The sequence below is a fragment of the Clarias gariepinus genome, chromosome 14, assembly GCF_024256425.1.
Source record: "Clarias gariepinus isolate MV-2021 ecotype Netherlands chromosome 14, CGAR_prim_01v2, whole genome shotgun sequence".
NCBI lineage: Eukaryota > Metazoa > Chordata > Actinopteri > Siluriformes > Clariidae > Clarias > Clarias gariepinus.
The window spans coordinates 20,336,334-20,359,027 of NC_071113.1; the positions used below are offsets into that span (position 1 = coordinate 20,336,334).

The 22,694-nt window shown below is 38.7% G+C and overlaps 1 protein-coding gene across 1 annotated transcript in view; it reads right to left on the bottom strand.

Moving 5' to 3' along the window:
• Nucleotides 1-702: 702 nt before the first annotated feature.
• The window catches only part of LOC128541034 (cadherin-12), a 169,532-nt gene continuing 147,540 nt past the window's right edge, over nucleotides 703-22,694 (bottom strand). Inside the window, exon 11 of the mRNA XM_053511116.1 lies at nucleotides 703-1,226. Within this exon, the coding sequence (XP_053367091.1) occupies nucleotides 703-1,226 (524 nt within the window). The remainder of the gene's footprint in view (nucleotides 1,227-22,694) is intronic.

Genomic DNA, 22,694 nt, shown 5'->3' on the forward strand with positions numbered 1-22,694 from the left:
CTAAACTGATTTTATAATTACCATTTTATACAAGTCTTTATAGTTTGCTTACATCACTTTACCATACTGGTTAATGTGAGGAGCATATAATTACAAAAATCCTCAGGTGTATTCAAGAAAAGAAAAATATTGTGATAAATAGAGATAAATACATCAAATTATAAAAGGAAAACAAATATTAGACTCACAAATAAATACACTATAATAAATAGCAGTTAAACAAGCTTTGGCCAAACTTGGGCCATGTTTTTATTTGCCTTCTGTAATCCTTAGTGAATCTAGTCTCAACATTATTCATGAGGAGCTACAGCATTTGCCATCTTTAGCATGGACTAGTTTTTCTGAAAGGCATTTATGTGGGAAGTAGTGTGTAAGGGTAGTTTTGTGTGACCATGAAAATCAGAGGTAAAAAAAAAAAAAAAAAAGGAAAATCTACTGAGATATTTTTTAAGGATGTTTTCAATTCCGTTTAAAGTTGTTTTTCCTCAAGCACAGAAAAATACTAAAAATACCTAAATATAAGCAAAAATAATACTCTTGATTTTTTGTCAGTTTTGTTGCATGGAGAATAGAGACAAACCAGAGTTAAAACATTACCTCAAGGATAAAAAAAAAAAACATTTTAACCAAAAAAATAAAAAATACAAAAGGAATATAAGATACTAAAGTAAATAAATAAACATCTTGCATTGCTGTTTATCATCAATGTTTGTTTTCTGTGGTGCTTGTGGAGTAGATGTCAGTCTGGCTTTGTGCATGTTCCCCAAAGATCCCTGCAAGGGTTTTAAAATGAGGCCCCCACTCATTTAGACAATTATAATACTCTTCTGTTTCACCATTTAATGATCCAATGGAGCTCAGGCTTTCGGCCACCGATCCCTCACCTTCATAAGCATAGGTAGCAAGTGAGTCATAGGGTGGTGCAGAGCTATCACTGTTATGTGCTTGCAGTCTCTGACTGATGAACTTCTGAAGGTCTTCACTGTTCTGTGAGGCTGCTAATGGCTGAGGAACAGAGGCAGCCTCTGGTTTAACATCCCTCCGATAAAGTTTGTCCTTGATGGCTTTAGGGTTCCGGAGAGTGCTTATGTCGAAGGCATGTGTGTCTTCCTCGCCTCCGCCTTCATCATCATAGTGGATAACGTTATCTCTAATGTCTTCTTTGGAGGTCATTAGTGTTTCCTTTTTCTTCTGTCGTTGGACTCCCATGTAGAGCACTACAATCACTGCAGGGAGACAGAAGCACATAAATACAAATATCCAAAATAATTATACAAAATTGAATATTTAAGGTCACAATCAGTGGCTATAAAGGAAAAGATTAATCATAGAGAATGACTTTGATCTCTAAAATCAAGGAAGCTATAAAAAAGAACAGGTTTTTGCCTTTTCTCTTCTGAGTTAACAAACTGGCTCTTCTTCTTAAAGAAAAAATAGTGCCCTTAAGCTATAATGTGGTAAATTTAAATATGCAAGTTATCTATACATAAATGTAGTATAATTTTTTTGTGTAGTCTGATGTTTTTTGTTACACAGATTTTTTTTTTCTGTAATGTCAGGGGCAACACAGGGAGTTCTGAAGTGTAGAATGCCTGCTTTGAATGAAAAAGAATGTTCCAAAATTTTATAAAAAATAAGACTTGTGGGAAAAAAACGATACCAGTATGACCAATAAAATGACCCAGTTGTTTATGCCCTGTCATTTGAGACCTGTTTGTCAAGGTTATTTTATTATGTTAGTGATGAAGTGCTTTGAACGCCTGGTCAGAGACTTCATCATCTCTTTACTACCAGACACACTGGACCCACTACAGTTTGCATACCGTTCAAACCGTTCCACGGACGATGCAATCTCACATCTCCTCCATACATCTCTCACTCACCTGGACACTCGGAGGGGGAATTATGTGAAAATGTTCTTCATCGACTACAGTTCTGCATTTAATACCATAATTCCCTCCACACTTACCACCAAGCTGGAGCACCTGGGACTCAGCTCATCAATGTGTCAGTGGATCTCCAATTTTCTGACTGGCAGACCACAGGCAGTAAGAATGGGCGGACATGTCTCAGCCTCCCTCACTCTCAGCACTGGAGCCCCCCAGGATTGTGTTCTGAGCTCCCTGCTGTACTCTCTGTACACCCACGACTGCGTGGCCACTACCAACTCCACCCCTGTCATCAAGTTTGCTGACGACACTGTTGTAGTGGGCCTGATTACGAACAACGATAAGACGGCCTACCTGGAGGAGGTTGGAAATCTGGAGAACTGGTGCCATAGAAACAATCTCCTCCTGAACATCAGTAAGACAAAGGAGCTGATAGTGGACTTCAGTACAAAGCAGGTGAGGAACTACCAGACCCCCGTCATCAACAGGAGCCCAGTGGAGAGAGTGGACAGCTGATCAGCTGAGCGCATCATCCGCATCGAGCTCCCTGACCTGCACTCGATCTACAGCAAGCGGTGCTTGACCAAGGCCAGGAAGATCGTGAAGGATTTCAGCCACCCCAATAACGGACTGTTTACTCTGTTGCGGTCTGGGAAGCGATTCCGCTCCCTGAAGGCCAACACAGAGAGACTGAGGAGGAGCTTCTTCCCGCAGGCGATAAGGTCTCTCAACCACACCACTATGCAGAACTAAAACAATCTTTTCATAATTGATCAAATCAATCAATCTTTTTACATCCATGGACACTATGGACAATTACACGCACACCTTCCTTCATATCTACACTACATGTTGTACGTTTACATCCTGGACCATTGCACAAAGACACTTTAATAACTTTGCACACCTACCTTCACAACTGCACTACGTGTTTACGTTTACATCCTGGACCAGTGCACAAAGACACTTTGTTCTATGCATATTTGCACACCCAGTACAGGTTTTATATTTCAATTTGTACAGTATATTTCTATTTTTATGTACATCATATTTCTATTTTTATTTTTAGTTCTATTTTTCCTAGTTTAATTTAATTTTTCTATTTAATTTTCTATCGTATTTCTTTTATTCATATTTATTTCTTATTTGTAAACTTTAATTCTCTTTTAGCAGTCAATAGCAGTCGTATAAGCATTTCACTACATTTCGTACTGTGTATGACTGTGTATGTGACAAATAAAATTTGAATTTGAATTTAAAATGTGTACTTGACCCCAGCTATGCAGAAGAGCAAGTGATAGTGCATTTTTCTTGGTAGTACAGAGTTTTAAGTGTGACTTTCATGAATGCTGCTGCAGAATTGAAATTGGGTCAAGCTGACAAATAGAGCACCTATAATTGAGGTCACCCAGAATGTCGCTCCCTGCATATTCCTTCTCTTCTCATGTTCATATTTATTCAGTGAGTGAGTCTGGCTATTACAAGAATATACTATAACTAAAAGAGCCTTAGGGGTCTGTCTCATTCTTACATGCATGGAGGCAGGCTGGACTTTTTAGTGACCCAACATCATGACATCTGTGCTGGTCTTCTCTTGTCACTGGAGTAATGTTCAAGAATGATGCAAAGTTTTATCTTTCCACTTCTAGGCTTGTGAGTTCGTGAGCAATATAACATTATCTTATTATGCACCCAATTTATGATAGTATGGCGTGTAGTTTAAAAAAATAAGTGGATTTGGCTAGACAGTAGTAGACTATAAAGTTGCACTCTCGATGGTGATTCAGGGGCAGCGTTAAGTGGCTAAACAGGCTGATATGAGAGTGACAGCCTTTCCTCCAGGTGTAGTCGGATGCTGCTGTTAGATGCCTAAGCGTCATTGACTCATACTGCTGGGCAAGTGACTCTTTAAACTCAGAAAAGAAACTTTTAACTTTCCTGCATTGTACCAGTGTTCATTCTACATCCAAAATAATAAAAAAAAATATATATTTAATTTATAAAGGTTATGATGAAAAATAAAGATAAAAAGCTAGCATTAACATATTTTCCCTTTTTAACTTAAATACATCTTAAAGTCAGTAATGCTAACAAATTTACTTATGCCTGTAAATAAATCCAACAGATATTAAATGTAACAAAGCCCTGAAATAATGTTAACTACATTTGCAAATCTGTGTAGAACAAAATTATTGAATTCTTAAAAAATAAGAATGTTTTAACAAGACATTGCTCATGTTTTGTAAAAAAAAAAATACATTTCTGACTTAATATGGTTGGAAACATGGACAAGGGAAGTTATCAATCAGTCATCATATATATATATATATATATATATATATATATATATATATATATATATATATATATATATATAGTGTGTGTGTGTGTGTGTGTGTGTACCTCATGTGTAAACACGACCAAATTACATCTTGCTAGGGTACGTTTTCTACCATTTAAAGCTATTTATTATAATAAGTGGTGCAGAAGTGTATAATAAACCGAAAAAGAAAAAAAAAGATAGACAGCTATTTATTTAATTATATAAAAATATAGTAATTATATTATTTTAAAAATGTATCAACATTTGTAAATACTGCACTACAGAGTAGAATAACATTATAATGAATAGGGGAATCTATATAGGTGAGTGTATGACATAGTGACGTGAAAAGTCCTAATGGGTATCCACAACCTATTATGACTTTTCACGTCACTATGACATACACTGACCTATATAGATTCCCCTATTCATTATAATGTTATTCTACTAAAGGATTATTAGGAACACCTGTTCAATTTCTTATTAATGCAATTATCTAATCAACCAATCACATGGCAGTTGCTTCAATGCATTTAGGGGTGTGGTCCTGGTCAAGACAATCTCCTGAACCCCAAACTGAATGTCAGAATGGGAAAGAAAGGTGATTTAAGCAATTTTGAGCGTGGCATGCTCGTTGGTGCCAGACGGGCCGGTTTTAGTATTTCACAATCTGCTTAGTTACTGGGATTTTCACGCACAACCATTTCTAGGGTTTACAAAGAATGGTGTGAAGAGGGAAAAACATCCAGTATGCGGCAGTCCTGTGGGCAAAAATGCCTTGTTGATGCTAGAGTTTAGAGGAGAATTGACTGAAATAACCACTTGTTACAACCGAGGTATGCAGCAAAGCATTTGTGAAGCCACAACATGCACAACCTTGAGGCAGATGGGCTACAACAGCAGAAGACCCCACCGGGTACCACTCATCTCCACTACAAATAGGAAAAAGATGCTACAATTTGCACAAGCTCACCAAAATTGGAAAGTTAAAGACTGGAAAAATGTTGCCTGTTCTGATGAGTCTATTGAGACATGTAAATGGTAGAGTCAGAATTTGGCGTGGATGTGGTCAAATGGGAGTTTAGTGCCCTGGATGTGCATCCCACAAATCTCCATCAACTGCAAGATGCTTTCCTATCAATTAAGGGCCGATATTTCTAAAGAATGCTTTCAGCACCTTGTGGAATCAATGCCACGTAGAAGTAAGGCCATTCTAAAGAAGAAAGGGGGTCAAACATCGTATTAGTATAGTGTTCCTAATAATCCTTTAGGTGAGTGTAAGCCTAGATAAATACAGTCCATCCACACGTAGAGTAGAGGCATTTCAAAATGACCAAGATCAGTAAGCTTTATTCTCAAAACATCAGGATAATGAAGTCTGCTGGAAGTTCCAGTCGCGAAATAAACCGCCATCTGAAATATGTTGGTGTAGACGTAACATTGAGCACCATCAGAAGACATTATAAAGAACGGACAAACAATGAAATGGCTGCAAGCTCTGTGAAAAAACAACTGTGGCGTGAAAATGGAGTGGACATCAGTGAGAGATCAATTCATAGAATCAGGCAAAAACTTGTTTGGAGATATAGGAAAACTTTGCATTGTCCCATGATCCGTGACAAAAACACAGAGATACATTTCCAACAAGCTTAGACATGGATCAATGAAAAGGATAAATTTCACGACGTCATTTTCACTGATGAAACTACGGTGTCCTTTCGTAAAACAGGGAGACAAGTGATCAAACCCAACCTGAAACATCCTGTTAAAATTCATGTTTGGGGAGAGATTTCTAGACTTGGACCAGGATCTATTGCCATCTTTGAAGGAATAATGGACAGGTCTTTCTTCGAGGAGGCGATTATAAAAGGAACCACTGCCCCATACATTAAGAAAAACTTCTATTTTAATTAATTTAATTCTACAATGACCCAAAGCACACTGCTGCAAGAAAAGTGATTGCTAAAGAGGGAATTAACTGGGTGAAGACACCCGCTGAATCTCCTGAAATGAATCCCATTAAAATGGTGTGGCATGCTCTGAAAGACTATATTCGAAAAGAAGCAAAACCGACTACAAAATCTGATTTAATTACTGCCATTAATAAATTCTGGTTTAAGATACTTACTTACAGAAGAGAATTGTAATAAATACATAAATCAGTTGTTTAAAGTCCTTCCAGTAGTGGTTAAAAATCAGGGTGGACACACTGGAATGTAACTGAACACTGCATTTATGACTCAAAAAATAAAAGCTTTAAGATGATATATTTGCCATATGTTGTATTTATTTGATTAAACTTAAATGTGAACATAAAGTGAAAGTGCAAGCCACGGGTTTAAGCTCACCGGTTTTAAATTAATTTTAGAAAATATTTAATGCACTGTAAACCCGAATAAGTTGGCAAAACTAAAAAAAATTATAAAATACTCACCAAGGTCTATTAATTTGAACTAATTGTAATTATTTACTGTAAGTTAAAAGGTCTAGGAAGGAAACAGGTTTAGTTATTTTACACAATCTGCATATATTCAGTTAATTAATGAATTACACTCAAAGTATCAAATCCAACTATAAGGTCTGATTTAATCGTTACCATTAAACATTTCATATCTACTTATGTTTATTTTTCTTTTTATGTTTATGTTTTGCTGGCAAAATACATTTTAGGCAAAGACGTCTGCTCAGTCTTTGTTAATTTGTTTTAAAACCCCCAATACTGCCAATTCCCCCAGCAGCGAAACCGGTTTGATAACTTAACATCTATCAAGAATGAGAAGAATGATTACAACTGGGGGGTTCTGTGGGTGTCACCTCGGAGCTCTCTGTCGCGTTGTATTAGAGAATAGACTAAAACAAAATCATGTTTGCTTCAGCATTGGAAACCATTTTGTATTAGGCTAACTTTATTGAAGATTATTCATTTTTGTAACCTTTGTTGAACAGAAAATAATAGTAGGCTGGTAGAAACGTTATTTTTCATATAACTTAAACGGCTGAATAAGGTTAAATATACACAATAAATTAATAATTGCGTTTGCTTTACATTTAAGAACTCATTAAGCTTTTTTATTTTATATACTACCATATCATATATTTGTGTCTAATACTGTTTTATTTACATTTTACAACATTTACATGCAGTTTTTTATTTACTTGCGACTGTACTTTTAAAATTTAACTTAAGTACAGTGGGAGCCACGTCAAACAGCCGCTTGGAGCATGATAGGTCCATGACAGGACCGTGACAGGACCATGATCGATCCGTGCACGGAATGTGATCCCCCGCGATGACGTAGCTAACGATGGCCCGCCCCATAAACGCCCCCATGCGCTTTCTAAAAAGATGGTTGCAATGCTGTATAATTCCGCCAGATGGAGCATTGACTGCTTCTGCAGTGTCCAAGCAGCCGGTTACTATATTTAATATATATAGCATAACTTACGTCAACATAGTTTCATAAATAGATGATGTGGTAAAAAATAGGGATAAAAAACGATTCATAAAACAGATTTAAATCACTCAATACACAACCCATGATGCTTATGCTATTTTTAATTAATAATTAATTAATTAATAAAACTACTTATTGCAATTTTTAACGACATCCTTAATAATACTTAAAGACACGGTAACATCTGTAATTTATCTATACCAGTCGTTGTAGGTACGGAATACAAGTGCAGGCTATGTACAGTATTTTACATTACGGTGTATTTTATCTATTTCCGTTTAATACACTGGTAGATAATATTTTGCTGCAAAGTAAAGCTTAAAATTTAACTTCTGCTTGAGTTTGTTTTCGTTATATTTTTGATGTTTTCGCTAATATTTTTTTCGCTGATAGTCAAAAATTGGCATAACAAATCGATTAATAACGCTGGATATCTGGAACAAATATCTGTCCATACGGATCAGTCTGTCTTCAGTCATTTAACCAGCATAACGTTCCCCCATCAAAGATCTGATGGGACATTAATCACTTATCAGTACGGTGAATAGATGCGGCAGCAGAGACAGATTAAATCCCCATAAACATTCACACTTGAACACAATACTAACAGAACTAAACAGTTCCAGAGGGTCAGTGCCTGTTATCAGGACAGGAATCACCTACAGGATACTACTGTATGTTTCACTGCTTATATATTTTTGCCATAGTTTCATTTGGTTTTACGCGATTACATGTTTTATTTGTTTGTGTGGGTGGGTGTGTGTGTGTGTGTGTGTGTGTGTGTGTGTGTGTGTGTGTGTGTGTGTGTGTGTGTGAGAGAGAGAGAGCGCGTGCGTGAGAGAGGGCTTATATTGTGATTTATCCAAGGTTACTAAAGACTGGCTTACTACTAATAAAAATATGTCAATGTAACCCATGGATCTCAATCACAAAATCAGCCAACGCTGAAAACGGATGACAAGACAAATTATATAGGCTACTCTGAAACGTTAATTTGAACATTTAAAAATATATATATAAAAACCCATAAATATAAAACCAATCGACTATTATTGTCAGGGTCAAGTATACGGGGCTTCTCAGTCTTTCGTTAATTTTACTACTGACTCGAAACCAATGTGGCTTATTAAAGATGCACTGTTTTATTGGACATGGCTGTTTTGTAATGTTCTGCAGAATAAACCCTGTCTACGGTTCGAATATACTGTGAACGTCTCAAAGTCACGTCTCTTCAGATCCTTCTGCAGTAATGTTATTGTGGTGTAAATTATTAATGTATCGATGTATTTCACTTGCAGAAAAAATAGTCGAGTAACGAAAGTAATGAATTTGTCACTACTCTTCTCTTACGCAACACGGCTAAAAAGATAATAAAAATGACACCAATCCTGCCATGATGCTACCCTGTCTATACACAACACTGGCTGGGGAGATGAACTCAGACTTTCCAAAACTTACTATTATTTCATGAGATGAAATTAAGCTAGGATGAAGAGAACAGAAGTGAACTCCCCTCTGTACAATATCTAAGTAAAGTGTAACTGGACCAGCCACAAAATGCCCCCCGTCTAACTCTGATTAGGAAAAGCACAGACACCAAACCTGCAGCACTTTGGTGTAATTTTTATCTTTTTAGCCGTGTTGCATAAGAGAAGAGTAGTGACAAATTCGTTACTTTTAATAACGTGATGTTTGATTGGATATTATATCATTTCCAAGTTTGATAGTGTCGATTTTAGAGTGCATTACGTGCGATGCGAAAAGGAAGTAAATAAACACGTAGCAATGCAAAGAGGACAGAGCTGCGAAATATTTAAGCAATATAAATTCAACAGTGTGATCATAATGGTTGTTGTTGCTGCTGTTTAGGTGATTGGTTTCATCGTATTACTGAACGGAACTGTGTTCACAAAACCGAGCGTAGGGAAGGAAAAAACACTCACTAACACGTTTGAATGAAAAGGGGCGGCGGCTTTTCTTTGAAGATAGCGATTGCGTAATGGGGAGCAATCCGTGGCGGGGGGGTTAGGGCATAACACACCTCTGAACGTCTTTTGTCTTGTAAATGATTATCTTCGTTCACCTACCTATCCCCCACAGCGCACACACTCTGTATACTGTTACTATGTCTGTTGGGGCACTTGGTTATACACAACACCTTAATGTATGAAACACTTACTTCCTGGTTTGTTTTATTTTAAATATTGCTTATTACCTTTTCTCGCAAAATAGACATTAAACATAAACAACATGTTATCATTGTGTAAATTATTAACATATTGGTGTTTTTTAGTTAAGGACAAAAACAGACCCTGCGCTTGTGTTTAGGACTAATGCTAAACAGCTGTGTTCATAGGTTTAATCAACGATTTACAAGACAACAGTTAAAGCGTTTGTGGATGAGAGGTGTGTGCGCGCGCGCGCTCATGCATTTCTCCGTTGGTTTAACACCAACATTGCGCACAGACAAGTAAGTCTAAAGTACCCCTCCCCCTGCCAAACACACACACACACACACACACACACACACAGAGAGCAATTAGCACCATGTCATAGTCAGTATTCTCCACTGAGGTTTCTTACCTTTCACTCCTTCTAAGTTTGTCTTTGCTCTTTTGATGGAGTTCTTAAAACCCCCCCAAAAATTTTATACTGAGGAAAAAATGATTATGGGTCACATAATCACAAACACAAACTAGCACAGATACATATGATCAAGTGTTTAAATGTTGTTGTAGGTGCATGTTATTCACAAGTTCTGACGCGTGTCTTTAGTTACACAGTGTCACTGACGACATCAGACGTTTCGTTGATTTCTTTGTCTCTTGTTTATTTTCAACATCAAAAACAACGGTTGTTACAGTTTCTTGCATAAATCCACTGTAGTCACGACAAGTCGCTTGCTGTGTTCTGTAGCTTCGATAGATTACAGTTACAAACAACTTATTTTACTGTATTCCTTTTAGCTTACTGTCTCACGGTCAAAAGCTTGTGTGCTCCACACCTTTCTGTATCCTTCCGTGTCTTAACAACAACTACAACTAACGTGCGTGATAGACATGGAACTGCATAACTGTGGGATGATGTCACAGAACAACCCATGAAATGATGTCACAATACAAATTTTATGTATGAGACCTAATGCTTAACTAATAAACTGAAATAAGATAAACATAACAACAAATCACAAGAATGAAATATGGCCCTTACATTTCCAGCCCCTAATTGACAGGCAGGAAGACTGACAATTACACACATTTTTTGTTTTGTTGTTTTTTCTTTTTTTTTTTTACAATTGGGCCACAACATTTACTATCGGATTAAAATTTGAATTAACTTTCTTAACACTTTAGACATTTGTTTACGGTTTAACTTAAGGTATTCATATCGCTGCGTACCAAATGAAAGGAACATGACTACTTTATAAGGTAATTAACAGTCCATTTCACATATGAGGCACAGCTTATCGATGGGTCTTTCCAAGGTACTGGTTTTAGTTTTGACCAGTACACGTCTCACAAGTCCTTTTTTATCAGGGAACACTTTCGTGAACGGGGACGATTCCACGACCCATGAATTTCTTGGAGAAGACTCATCAATTATTAGGACTAAGTCTCCAATCGAGAGGTTTTTTCTCACCTGAGACCATTTTTGGCGCTCCTGAAGCAAGGGCAAGTATTCACGCACCCATCGCTTCCAGAATAGGTCGGCAAGGTACTGAATTTGCTTCCACTTGCGACGTACGTAAATGTCCTCTTTTTTGGAAAGACCAGGAGGCAAGTTTGGCTGTTTTTTCATCAGCAGCAGGTAGTTAGGTGTCAGGGGCTCCAGGTCTGTGGGATCGTCCATAGCAGTGGTAAGGGGACGGTCATTCATTATAGCTCCCACCTCACACAGGAATGTATGCAAGCTCTCATCGTTTAGTGTTTGTTCTTTTAGTACAGACCTCAAGATTATTTTAACTGACCTTATCTGCCTTTCCCATATTCCACCGAAATGAGACCCAGCAGGAGGATTAAATATCCATTGTATCCCCTTTTGCATGAGGACGCCTTCAATTTTTGACTGATTCCACTGTTGGATAGCTTTACGCAATTCAGTCTCAGCGCCTATGAAGTTTGTTCCATTATCACTTCTCATAACTGACACCTGGCCTCTTCTGCACATGAAGCGTCGAATAGCATTTAAGCAGGAGTCTGTATCTAATGACTGCGCGACTTCAATGTGCACGGCTCTTGTTGTCAGACAAGTAAACAATACGCCATATCTTTTAACATTACTTCTACCCCGTTTGACCTCGAAGGGTCCAAAATAGTCTACCCCTACGTTGGTGAACGGTGGGTGATCTGGTGTTATTCTATCGCGTGGCAGTTCTGACATTTTTTGTTCACTATTCTTCGCTCTGATCTTTCTGCATGTCACACAACTGGACAGAAACTTTCTCACAAGGGAATTTGCTGTCGGAATCCAGTATTTCTGACGCAATTTTGAAAGCATATAATTCCTTCCACAATGTCCGACCTGTTCGTGAGTGTTTCTTAAGATTAGAGTTGTAATGTGTGAGTCTTTAGGTATAATGACAGGGTGTTTTACATGCTCAGGCATTGCAGACCTACAAAGACGTCCTCCAACTCTTAGCACTCCATTCTGCAGTACTGGATCTAGTTTGGAGAGACAACTGTTTCTTTTTACGGATGCATTACCCTTTTGTAACATGGAAATTTTGTCTTTGAATTTTTGGTTTTGAACGAACCTAATGACTTCGTTTTCTGCCATTGTTAGGTCCTTAATTGTTAGAGACTTATGGTTTTCTGTTATTGAGTTGTTTGCCTGTCCCTTAATTCCTTTTGTTCTCTGTTTAAGCATGTCCTTAACGCAAAGAATCCAGGCAACGGATCTTTTCAGCTTGTACCAGTCAGAGTGATAGTAAATCAGTTTACTCACGGCATCTGTGCTCTCTGTAGTTTTTACGAGTGTTTAATCTCAATGTCATCCTCTTTCGTCGACAGATCGTGAATGTTTTCAGGCCATTTACTCTCTGGTGTTTTAAGAAAGGGAGGACCATGGATCCAATTGTTGTTTTTCATGAATTTTTCACAGGAAACTCCTCTGGAAGCAGCGTCAGCTGGGTTTTTTGAAGTGTTGACGTACCTCCATGGCTGTGGCTTGGTTGACTCTCGTATGATGGAGATTCTGTTAGCGACAAAGGTTTTAAAGCGAAGTTTTTCATTAACAATGTATCTCAAGACAGTTGTGCTGTCGGTCCAAAACACAGAGTCCAGCAGTTCTATTTCCAGTTGACCTTTCAACATTTTGTCGTTGTTTACGGCGACCACTGCCGCTGTCAATTCCATTCGGGGGATAGTAGTTTGTTTCAAGGGCGCTACGCGAGAATTCCCCATCATAAATGCACAGTGTGTAAGTCCATCAGCATTTACTGACCTAATATATGAGACAACTCCATATCCCATTTCACTTGCATCTGAGAAGTGGTGAAGTTGTGCTGTAGTTGTGGCTCCAAAGTCAACTGGTTTTACGCATCTCGCTACACTAAACTCAGACAATTGATGCAACTCGTGTAGCCAGGCCCTCCATCTTTTTATAAATTGTTCGGGAATGTCATCGTCCCAAGCGAGTCTCTCTTTACATAACTGCTGCATTAAGATCTTAGCTGGCAGTATGACTGGTGCAAGGAAGCCTAAGGGGTCATAAATTGAACTAGTGACAAGAGATTCCTCTTCTAGTCACAGGCCGTTTTTTTAAACTAATCTTGAACTTGAGCGTGTCTGAATTAATACACCACAGCACCCCTAGAGCTCTCTCAACAGGGAGTACGTCTTTACTCAAATCTAAGTCCCTCATGTCTTTAATTCTCTCACCCTCAGGGATGGAAGCTAGCAATGTACGACTATTACTTGCCCACTTGGTGAGGTGAAACCCTCCACTTGCGCACAGTTTGGTGAGATTACTATATAGCGCAACTGCTTGAATATGACTAGAGACAGACTTCAAGCAGTCGTCTACATAAAAGTTTTTAAGTACTGTGTTGACTGCCTCGGCAGATGCATTGCTGCGGTTTTCTTCTGCTGTTTTCCTAAGGGCGAAGTTAGCTACACTTGGAGATGATTTTGCACCAAACAAATGAACAACCATTTTATACTCAACCAAGTCCTGACTCATGTCTCCATTCGGCCACCACAGGAAACGCAACAAGTCTGTGTCCTTTTCCGGAACTCTGACCTGATAGTACATGGCGTCCACATCTGCCATCATGGCAACTTCTTCTTGTCTAAAGCGTGCGAGCACCCCAATGAGTGAGTTTGTCAGGTCGGGTCCCTGCAGAAGCTCGCTATTTAATGATATTCCCTGATAGCTGGCAGCACAGTCAAAGACTACCCTTAGCTTTTTCTTTTGAGGATGGTACACACCATGGTGAGGTATGTACCACACTTGCCCGTCTTGTCGACTTAGGTGGGGTGTGGGGACCTTGACTGCGTGACCCTTTTCAAACATGTCGTTCATAAAGTTTAGATACTCTTTGTGAAAGGAGCGGTTATGCTTAAACTTCCGTTTGAGGTTCAGTGCGAGCTGCATGGCTGCGCTTCGGTTATTGGGCATTTGAATAGCTGCTTTCTTAAATGGGAGACCGATGTTGAAGTGATTATCGGTAAATTGCAGGGAGTTAGTTACAGAGTCTAAAAACTGATAGTCCTCTTGTGACAACTCAGCTTTGTCATCACAGTTCCGTTCAGGAAAATCATGGTTGTACTGTTGTATCAGCATTTGTTCCACACTTTCGATGGAGACTCTGTTGACTGCAACGCTCACTTGCTCATTGTCACATGTGCCTTCCTCGACCGACTCTCGAAGAGGTCCATTTATGGTCCATCCGAGAGCAGTCTTTACTGCATATGGCCCATTGTGCCTGCTGTTAATTACTCGCCATGGTTCTAGGAGCCTGTGCTCTTTGTTACCTATGAGAATTTCAACTCCAGCATTAATGTAAGGCAGTTTTACTTCGCTAAGGTATGGCCACTTATCAATGTCGTGCTGTTGTGGAATATTTTCCACTGAGACTGGGATACTCTTTTGTGTGAACACTTTGGGGAGTTCAACAAAGGTGTTTTCTTCCAGACTGCTAACCTCTAGGTCAGTAAGCACGTAACTTTCTACTTGTTTCCTCGCGTTCATGGTGGTTAACATGATGTCAATTTTTTTACCTTGTACGTTTAATCGCCTTGCTAATGACTCTGTACAAAAGGTAGCAGAGCTACCTGGGTCCATAAAAGCATATACTTCTACTGTCTTGTTGCCTTTTTTGGACTTTATTTTAACAGGTACTATGGAGAGAATACAGTCATCTCCAGCCCCGATACACGCACTCGTTTCGTGACTCGCTGCAACAGGCAATGTTTGAACTGGTTCGGTTTCGTCAGCCTTTGCAATCGCTTGAGCTGTGTCTTTTGCTGCAATGTGTAGCATGCGAGGATGTTTCTTTGAGCACAACTGACATGTAATTTTCTTCGTGCAGTCTTTGCTTAAATGTCCTTTTACTAAACAGCCAAAGCAGAATCCATTCTTTTTTAGAAAGTCCAATTTGACCTTATATGTCTCATTGTTAAACTTGTGGCATTCGTCTAGGGTATGATCTTGCTCACAGGATGCACAAGGTTTAGTGAAGGCACTAGTAACTAATGCACCACTACTCTTTACTGTGATTGAGTCTCTATGATTTTTACCAACCTGTTTTACGCCGGTCGCAAAGCTGCTGCCCCTCTTTTCTTCAATTTTTTGCTTGAATCCTGGAGAGGATTTGCTGCTGTGTTTTTTACCACTAGTCGAAACGTTCAGATCTCCAAAAAGTGGGTTGGACATTACCTTTGCTTCTCGTTCTACGAATTTCATCAGCTGCACGAACTTAGCTCTTTCCTGATTGCGCTCCTCGTACTTGTATACGTGGCTTCTCCATTTTTCACGCAATTTGTAGGGCAGTTTTGAGGCAACACCTCTCAAATTGGTAGCACTGTCTAGCTCATCCATGTAATCGATGCTTGACATGGTATTGTAACATTTTACTATGAACAGGGAGAAAGTTTTTAGCGACTTTCCGTCCTCTGACTTTATTTCCGGCCAGTTGAGTGCCTTTTGCATCAGCGTTGTAGCGATTATTTGTCTATTTCCGAAATTGTCATGTAACAGTTTCATAGCCTCTGCGTAACCACGATGTTCTGGCATGAGCTGGCAGCTTCTCACTAGGTCCTTAGGCTGTCCTTCAGTATACTGCTCGAGAAAGAACAGCCTTTCATGATTGTTATCAGTTTTGGTTTCGATGGCATGTTTAAAAGCTCTTACGAAGGACATGAACTCAAGAGGGTCACCATAGAATGGAGGAACGTTGCGCGGAGGTAAGGAATGTTGCCTCTGACTCTTCGCAAACATTTCTGTAAGATCTGCCTGAAGTGGCATCCTACCCTGAGGCTCCACTATGTCAGTGTTGTAAAGTGAGTGTTCGTTACCTTGGGTGGGCCGTTCCATTAGGGTGCTTGACATTATGGGTTTGGCACACACTGGCATGCTTAAGTGGGTTGCTCGGAGGCGTGATGGCAGCTCCAGGTATTCCGTTGCCGAACTGTGGTTGCAATGGTCGTTTTGCTCTGGTTCCGGGGGGCATGCACCACTCGTTTCGACGACCACGCTCCGTCTGGCAGGATGTTGTTTTTTGCGGTTCTGGTAAGAATTTAGTTCAGCATCGGCCATTGCAAGCACGGTTTCCATTTCCAGCCTTTCCTTTTGTGCCTTTAATTGTGCTTGTTTAGCCTTTAGTTGTGCTTTCAATTGCTCTTCCTCAATCTTTAATCGTGCTTTCAATTGCTCTTCCTCAGCCTTTAATCGTGCTTTCAATTGCTCTTCCTCAGCCTTTAATCGTGCTTCCTCCAGCTCCAGCGCCTGCCGATCTCTCAAAGTTGCTGCTTTAGCCAGCAAAGCTGCTCTGTTGGCTTCTGCCTTTTTTAGTCGAGCCTCGGATGCTGCTGACGTTAAGGACCTCTTGGATGCCGCTGACGTTACGCTTCCGTGCCTTTGGGGGGCGGGCGTCTTACGCTCCGCCATTGACACACTGTCGTTTGCCGAAACTCCATCGTCACCTGTTTGAGACAACTTAAAGCGATTACTAGTGTCCGCGATCCACGACTCCACTCTTACCATGAATTCTGAGCAGCGCGTTAATCTAGGGTGAAACCAGTGGTGCTGATCAGTTTCACGCTTTTCATCCTTTGCGCACGATCGCACTGTTACGTTACTTTCAATAAAGTCATTTAGCAGCGCTTTGTATTGGCGGCGCTTGGCTTTAACGTCATGCAAATTACAAGCATTGTCCATAAGCGCCTCTAGTTCATTGTATAATACAGTCAACTGACTCCACTTGCCTTCTCTGGCGCTTTTCAGTTCGTCGAGCACCATCAACTGCTCAGATTCGGCGATAGCGGCGTTGTCCTCGCCGTGTGACATGGTAAAGTTTAAGGCAGGCAAGTCCTCTTCTCGCTTTCAGTTTCGGTTGATGCGCGTTTTTGAAGTCGCACGCGCGTTCTTCACAATCTTAAATCACTTATCTTCATTTCTGCGGCGGAGACAAGCTTTTTGACTTTAATGTAGGTGCATGTTATTCACAAGTTCTGACGCGTGTCTTTAGTTACACAGTGTCACTGACGACATCAGACGTTTCGTTGATTTCTTTGTCTCTTGTTTATTTTCAACATCAAAAACAATGGTTGTTACAGTTTCTTGCATAAATCCACTGTAGTCACGACAAGTCGCTTGCTGTGTTCTGTAGCTTCGATAGATTACAGTTACAACAACTTATTTTACTGTATTCCTTTTAGCTTACTGTCTCACGGTCAAAAGCTTGTGTGCTCCACACCTTTCTGTATCCTTCCGTGTCTTAACAACAACTACAACTAACGTGCGTGATAGACATGGAACTGCATAACTGTGGAATGATGTCACAGAACAACGCATGAAATGATGTCACAATACAAATTATATGTATGAGACTTAATGCTTAATGCTTAACTAATAAACTGAAATAAGATAAACATAACAACAAATCACAAGAATGAAATATGGCCCTTACAGTTGTTTTCATTTGTTTCTATAACCAGTAATAATAATAATAATAATTATTATTATTATCATTATTATTAGCCCAACTCTTTGACTATTTAAAACAACGTCGGGTCCCATTTTTTGCACATTGAAGTTGTTGATTTAAATAAATGTATTTTTAAATACACAAACAATCCCCCAACAATTAAAACACGCACACATGAATTTAAAAATAAAATTTATTCTTCCAAAACTAGTAAAAGGTAAAACAATAATTTGTATAAAACAGGTGAAAACATGTATAATTTTTGCTTAAAGGTCATTAAAATACCCGGATAACACCAGCTGCTCAGTCTCTATCTGGTTATTTTATATTAAAATATTTTTAAAAAATATTAAAGATGGAACTGTTTAATTCTTTGTTTCCCCCCTAAAGTATCAGACGTTTTGCAATTCTATGTTTAGAATATACAGTAGACCTGACCAAACATTATTCTAAAGCTGTTGCACTGTGACGTCATCCCTCCTACAGCTCCCTCAACAGCTGGCCAACCGTCATCCGTCTGATCCCCCAATCCTCCACGGCGGAGCTCTGCTTAAAGACAACAGGAGAATTTAGTATAGACAAAGATAAATAAACTTTACAGAATATCTAGTTGTAATAAATATAAAATATATTAGTAAACCTACACCACAGAGTGTGTAAAATACTGTTTTGGGGAATTCTGCAATGTAAATAAACTGGGATAACTTTAACCATTGAACTTTGTTAGTGTTAACCCCGGTCTGTCTGTATTATCGTCTACATTAAATTAACCGAGAATTTACTTAATGCGCTTTTCATACAAATAAGTTAGGCGATATAACACTCGTATACATTAGTTCATCTCTGAAGCCAAACTATAACTTCCAGAGTACTGAAGCCCCCCCCACACACACACACACCTCCCCCTCCCCCCACTCTTGAACTGATAAACACTTCAGAGTTTTCATCCAGCTCGGTAACTAAGCGCTCGCGCTACCGCGCAAAGTCACGGCCAAATTGAGAAAAATATAAACCCGGTTATGAGCGTTTAGCTCGCGAGCTCCTGTACATCTATCCTCAGCTTGTGTCCTTCATGAACTGCATCACATTATATTCACAGAAATAACCTGCAGATTAACTCTTACCCAAAGAATAAATAAATGCTGAATTTATCCAGACACGCGGTCAGACTCTAAAGGCATTTTTATAAAGCACAAACACTTCATCGGGTAGTGCAGCTTTTGTAATAGGGACATAAATAGTATTTTCTAAGCTTCAGTGTCTTTTTTAGTTAAGGATGAGACAGTAAGCTGTAATGTTAACTCCAGACCTGGTAAACAGATCATTAAGTTGTCTAAAGTCACATCTGACCGCTGCTGGTGCTGCCAGTGATTTTCAAAACGGCCGATAAAAAAACTAAACTGGGAAATAAACTGTAAACTAATCCCAAACAAATTTTATAAATTAAAACACTTACCGTGAATAGTCCATTAATCCGCCATTTTCATCTCTAGTGCAGTTTGGCAGCGTCAGTTCGGCGGGGTGGGGGTGGGTTGTTAAAATCACGTGATTGCAACTCAGCGCAGCTAAATTGCTGGCTTGTTGTTAACGTGTCCTTGAGAACGAAGCGCCATCTAGTGGTCGAACCAGGTAAATGCATAAATAGGGCTTGAATGGGCGTGTTTACTGTGAAATCTTGACACGCCTTTCTCGAAGGAAAAGGAGGGGAGATTACGGCGTGCATAGGGCAGCCGTACGCCATTCGTACGCAATTCACACGGCCGCGGCTATTTTAATTGATTATATTATTCTAAATATGATTCTTATCCTTTATATTCTTGTCGAGTATAGTCCTTCAGAGCAAGCATTGTGTCAGAAGATTCTGCGGAATCTCTTTTCACCTTTCATTCACGATAGGTGTAAAGTTGTCAAGCTGTGTGTGCGCTGTTGGCAAATACTGTAGGGGAGTTTTAGATGAATTAAGAAGAGAGCGGACGTCTCTGCTTAAAATATATTAAAAAACAAATGAATAAAATACAGTCTCATACTGTACTCTAGGTGTGTATGCACGGAGAGTTTGTGTGTGTGTTTGTGACGTTATCTTCTCCTTCAAACATGCTTTCAACCAAAGCAACCAACCCTGGCCTCCAAACTCAGAAGGCTACGTGTCATAGCTGATAACTGCTCCTATGATCTGCTGGTTACGACAGGGCATCAACTGCTGATCAGTGTAAAGTAGCCTGTACAAGCCAAGCTCTGCCCCTGAAATAGTGTAAATGTGTACGTAAATTAGATTTTTTTAATACATAATATTTTCATTATATATAAACTCATGTTACGGTACTTTTACTACGCTGAAGTTCCATTTAAAGCTATTTATTCATTTCTCTTTTACTTGCTTACTTACTTACTTACTTACTAACTAGCGATGCTATGCTTTAGTAAAGAGCTCTAAAACTACAGCAGTATGAATGACAATGGAATATTACAGAACGTGCGAGTTGATGCCCATGCACCAATCACTAACTATTAAAATTTTGAATTTAAATTAAAATGGCACTATATATATATATATATATATATATATATATATATAAAATTAAATTCCTTAAATCATTATATTCACCCATGTGTTTACTGCATAAACATCGGAACAAAAGGGAGGCAAAGGAAAAGTTTTTTGCATTGAGGTAAATCAAGCACTTTTAGCAAAACCCAACAGTGTGATTAAAGTACCCGAAATAACACAGAATTTTGACCCAGCATAAACAACCCAATGATGTGTTTACAGAAACACAGCATTTTTTTTTTTTGTGTACTACTACTACTACTAATGAATGGACAAAGCGCAGCCAAAGCCCGGGGATTCTGTGTGCCGTCGCGTTGTATTCAGCGAGTAGCATATATTTTTTGTTTGTTTCATTTAATGTCTGTAGTTTTATTGATAAATCTGCTCATATCTGTGCACGCGTTTATCAGCCTTTTGATCTTAGTTCTTATCTTAGTAGTTAAACAAATTCATAATCACAGTACAGTGGAACCTCGGATTACAAGTAACGTGGTTTACGAGTGTTTTGCAAGACGAGCAATACTTTTTAATAATTTTTTACTTGAAAAACGAGCATTGTCTTGGTTAACGAGCACCGTATCATGTTTCACGCATGCGCTTCTTGTTTTAACAACGAGCGTTACGTCATCATAAGTGAGCCAATGGTTTTTCTCTCTCTTGCAGCAGAATTGTAGGTAATCGTCTCTCCTGCTGGGTGAATACACACATGCGCTGTGTGTGTGTGTGTTTGTGTGAGATGTGTGTGCGCGCACACACACACACACACACACACATTAACGGAGAGACCGTTTTTAAAACCGTTTAAAAATTATCAAGGAACATCGCTAGTCACACTCGCGTGAGTGCATACTAATGGGATTACTACTGTAAGGTAAAACAACAACAACAAAAATTAAACAGCTCCTCACCTTTGAAAACAGTCGCGACAGAGAAGAGTTTGTGTGTTTATTTGGCAACCTGAGAAAAGGGGAGCTGTAAAGCGAGACCTATCGTCTTCCCTGCTGTGTCTTAGTGCTTGCAGGGTTTAATTGGTTTTTTGTTCTTGTTGTTTTACTTACAGCAGTGATCCTGTTAGTATGCGCTCACGTGAGTGTAACTAGGAATGTTCCTTGCTAATTTTTAAATGGTTTTAAAATGGTCTATCCGTTAATGTGTGTGTGTGTGTGCGCGCGCACACATTTTACACACATACACTCTGCATGCACAAACGAAAACCCTTATCTGTCAGGGTTTAATTTTACATTTTTTTAATGTAAAGTACAGGTTAATTTTTTTTTTTTTACTTTATATTTTGTATTAATTATATTTATGTATTTATTTTTTTGGGCTGTAGAACGAATAATTTAAGTTTCCATTATTTCCTATGGGAAAATTAAATTTGGTTTACGAGTGTTTTGGAATAAGAGCCCACTTCCGGAACGAATTAAGCTCGTAATCCGAGGTTCCACTGTATTAAAATTGCAGTACACATGTAGAATTTAAATTAAATTAAATCTCATTAAGATCGAATTTAAGCAAAGTAAATGTTAACACAGTATGCCTCAATATGTGTAATTAGAAAAGCTACGTATGTAGGTTTTTTGTGAGCGTGATGTGAGCAGCTTTAATTATTAGTAATTAATTAATTATTAAATGGTGGACATAAACAGCAAAACAACAAGCCGAACAATATTATTCTTACGATTATTATTATCATGTTCTTTTGCTGTTTGAGTTCAGAGTTGAATGATTATTTGAAACTGAAGCACTTTGTGTAGATTCATGCCATGAGTCATTTTATTATACAAAGATTATTATGTTGTGCTTGGGCCACTAAGCGTCTGTGGATTCCAAAATTGAAATTTTTACTGTTTTTTAATCACTGGAAAGAAAGAGATAGAAAGTTTCCTTATCATAACATGCCTTGTATTGTTTTTAATTGCTCGATACACAACCCATCATTTTTGATGCTATTGTAGAGTAATTAAAAACAGTGTAGAGTGATTAATAAGAATACAATGCATGTTATGATAAGAAAAATCTAATTTCAGGGATTAAAAAGGTAACAATGTCAATTTTAGAATGTAGAATCCAGAAGATTTTAAATTTACACAAATTTAAGAAGAGGCCTGAAGCGTGATCCAAGATCCTCCCCAGTTTGCTTAAACCATTCAAAGTGCCAAGGGGCGCATTTTAGTTTATCCAAGTGTAAAGATGAGAACAGCCGATTTACACATGGGGAGGGTGATTTTGCAAAGCACACACAGTAACACTGCAAAAACAACAGCCCAAAGTAAATAGAAATAAAAGGTCCTGATTATACATAAATATTATTTAGTAAAACAAATTTCCT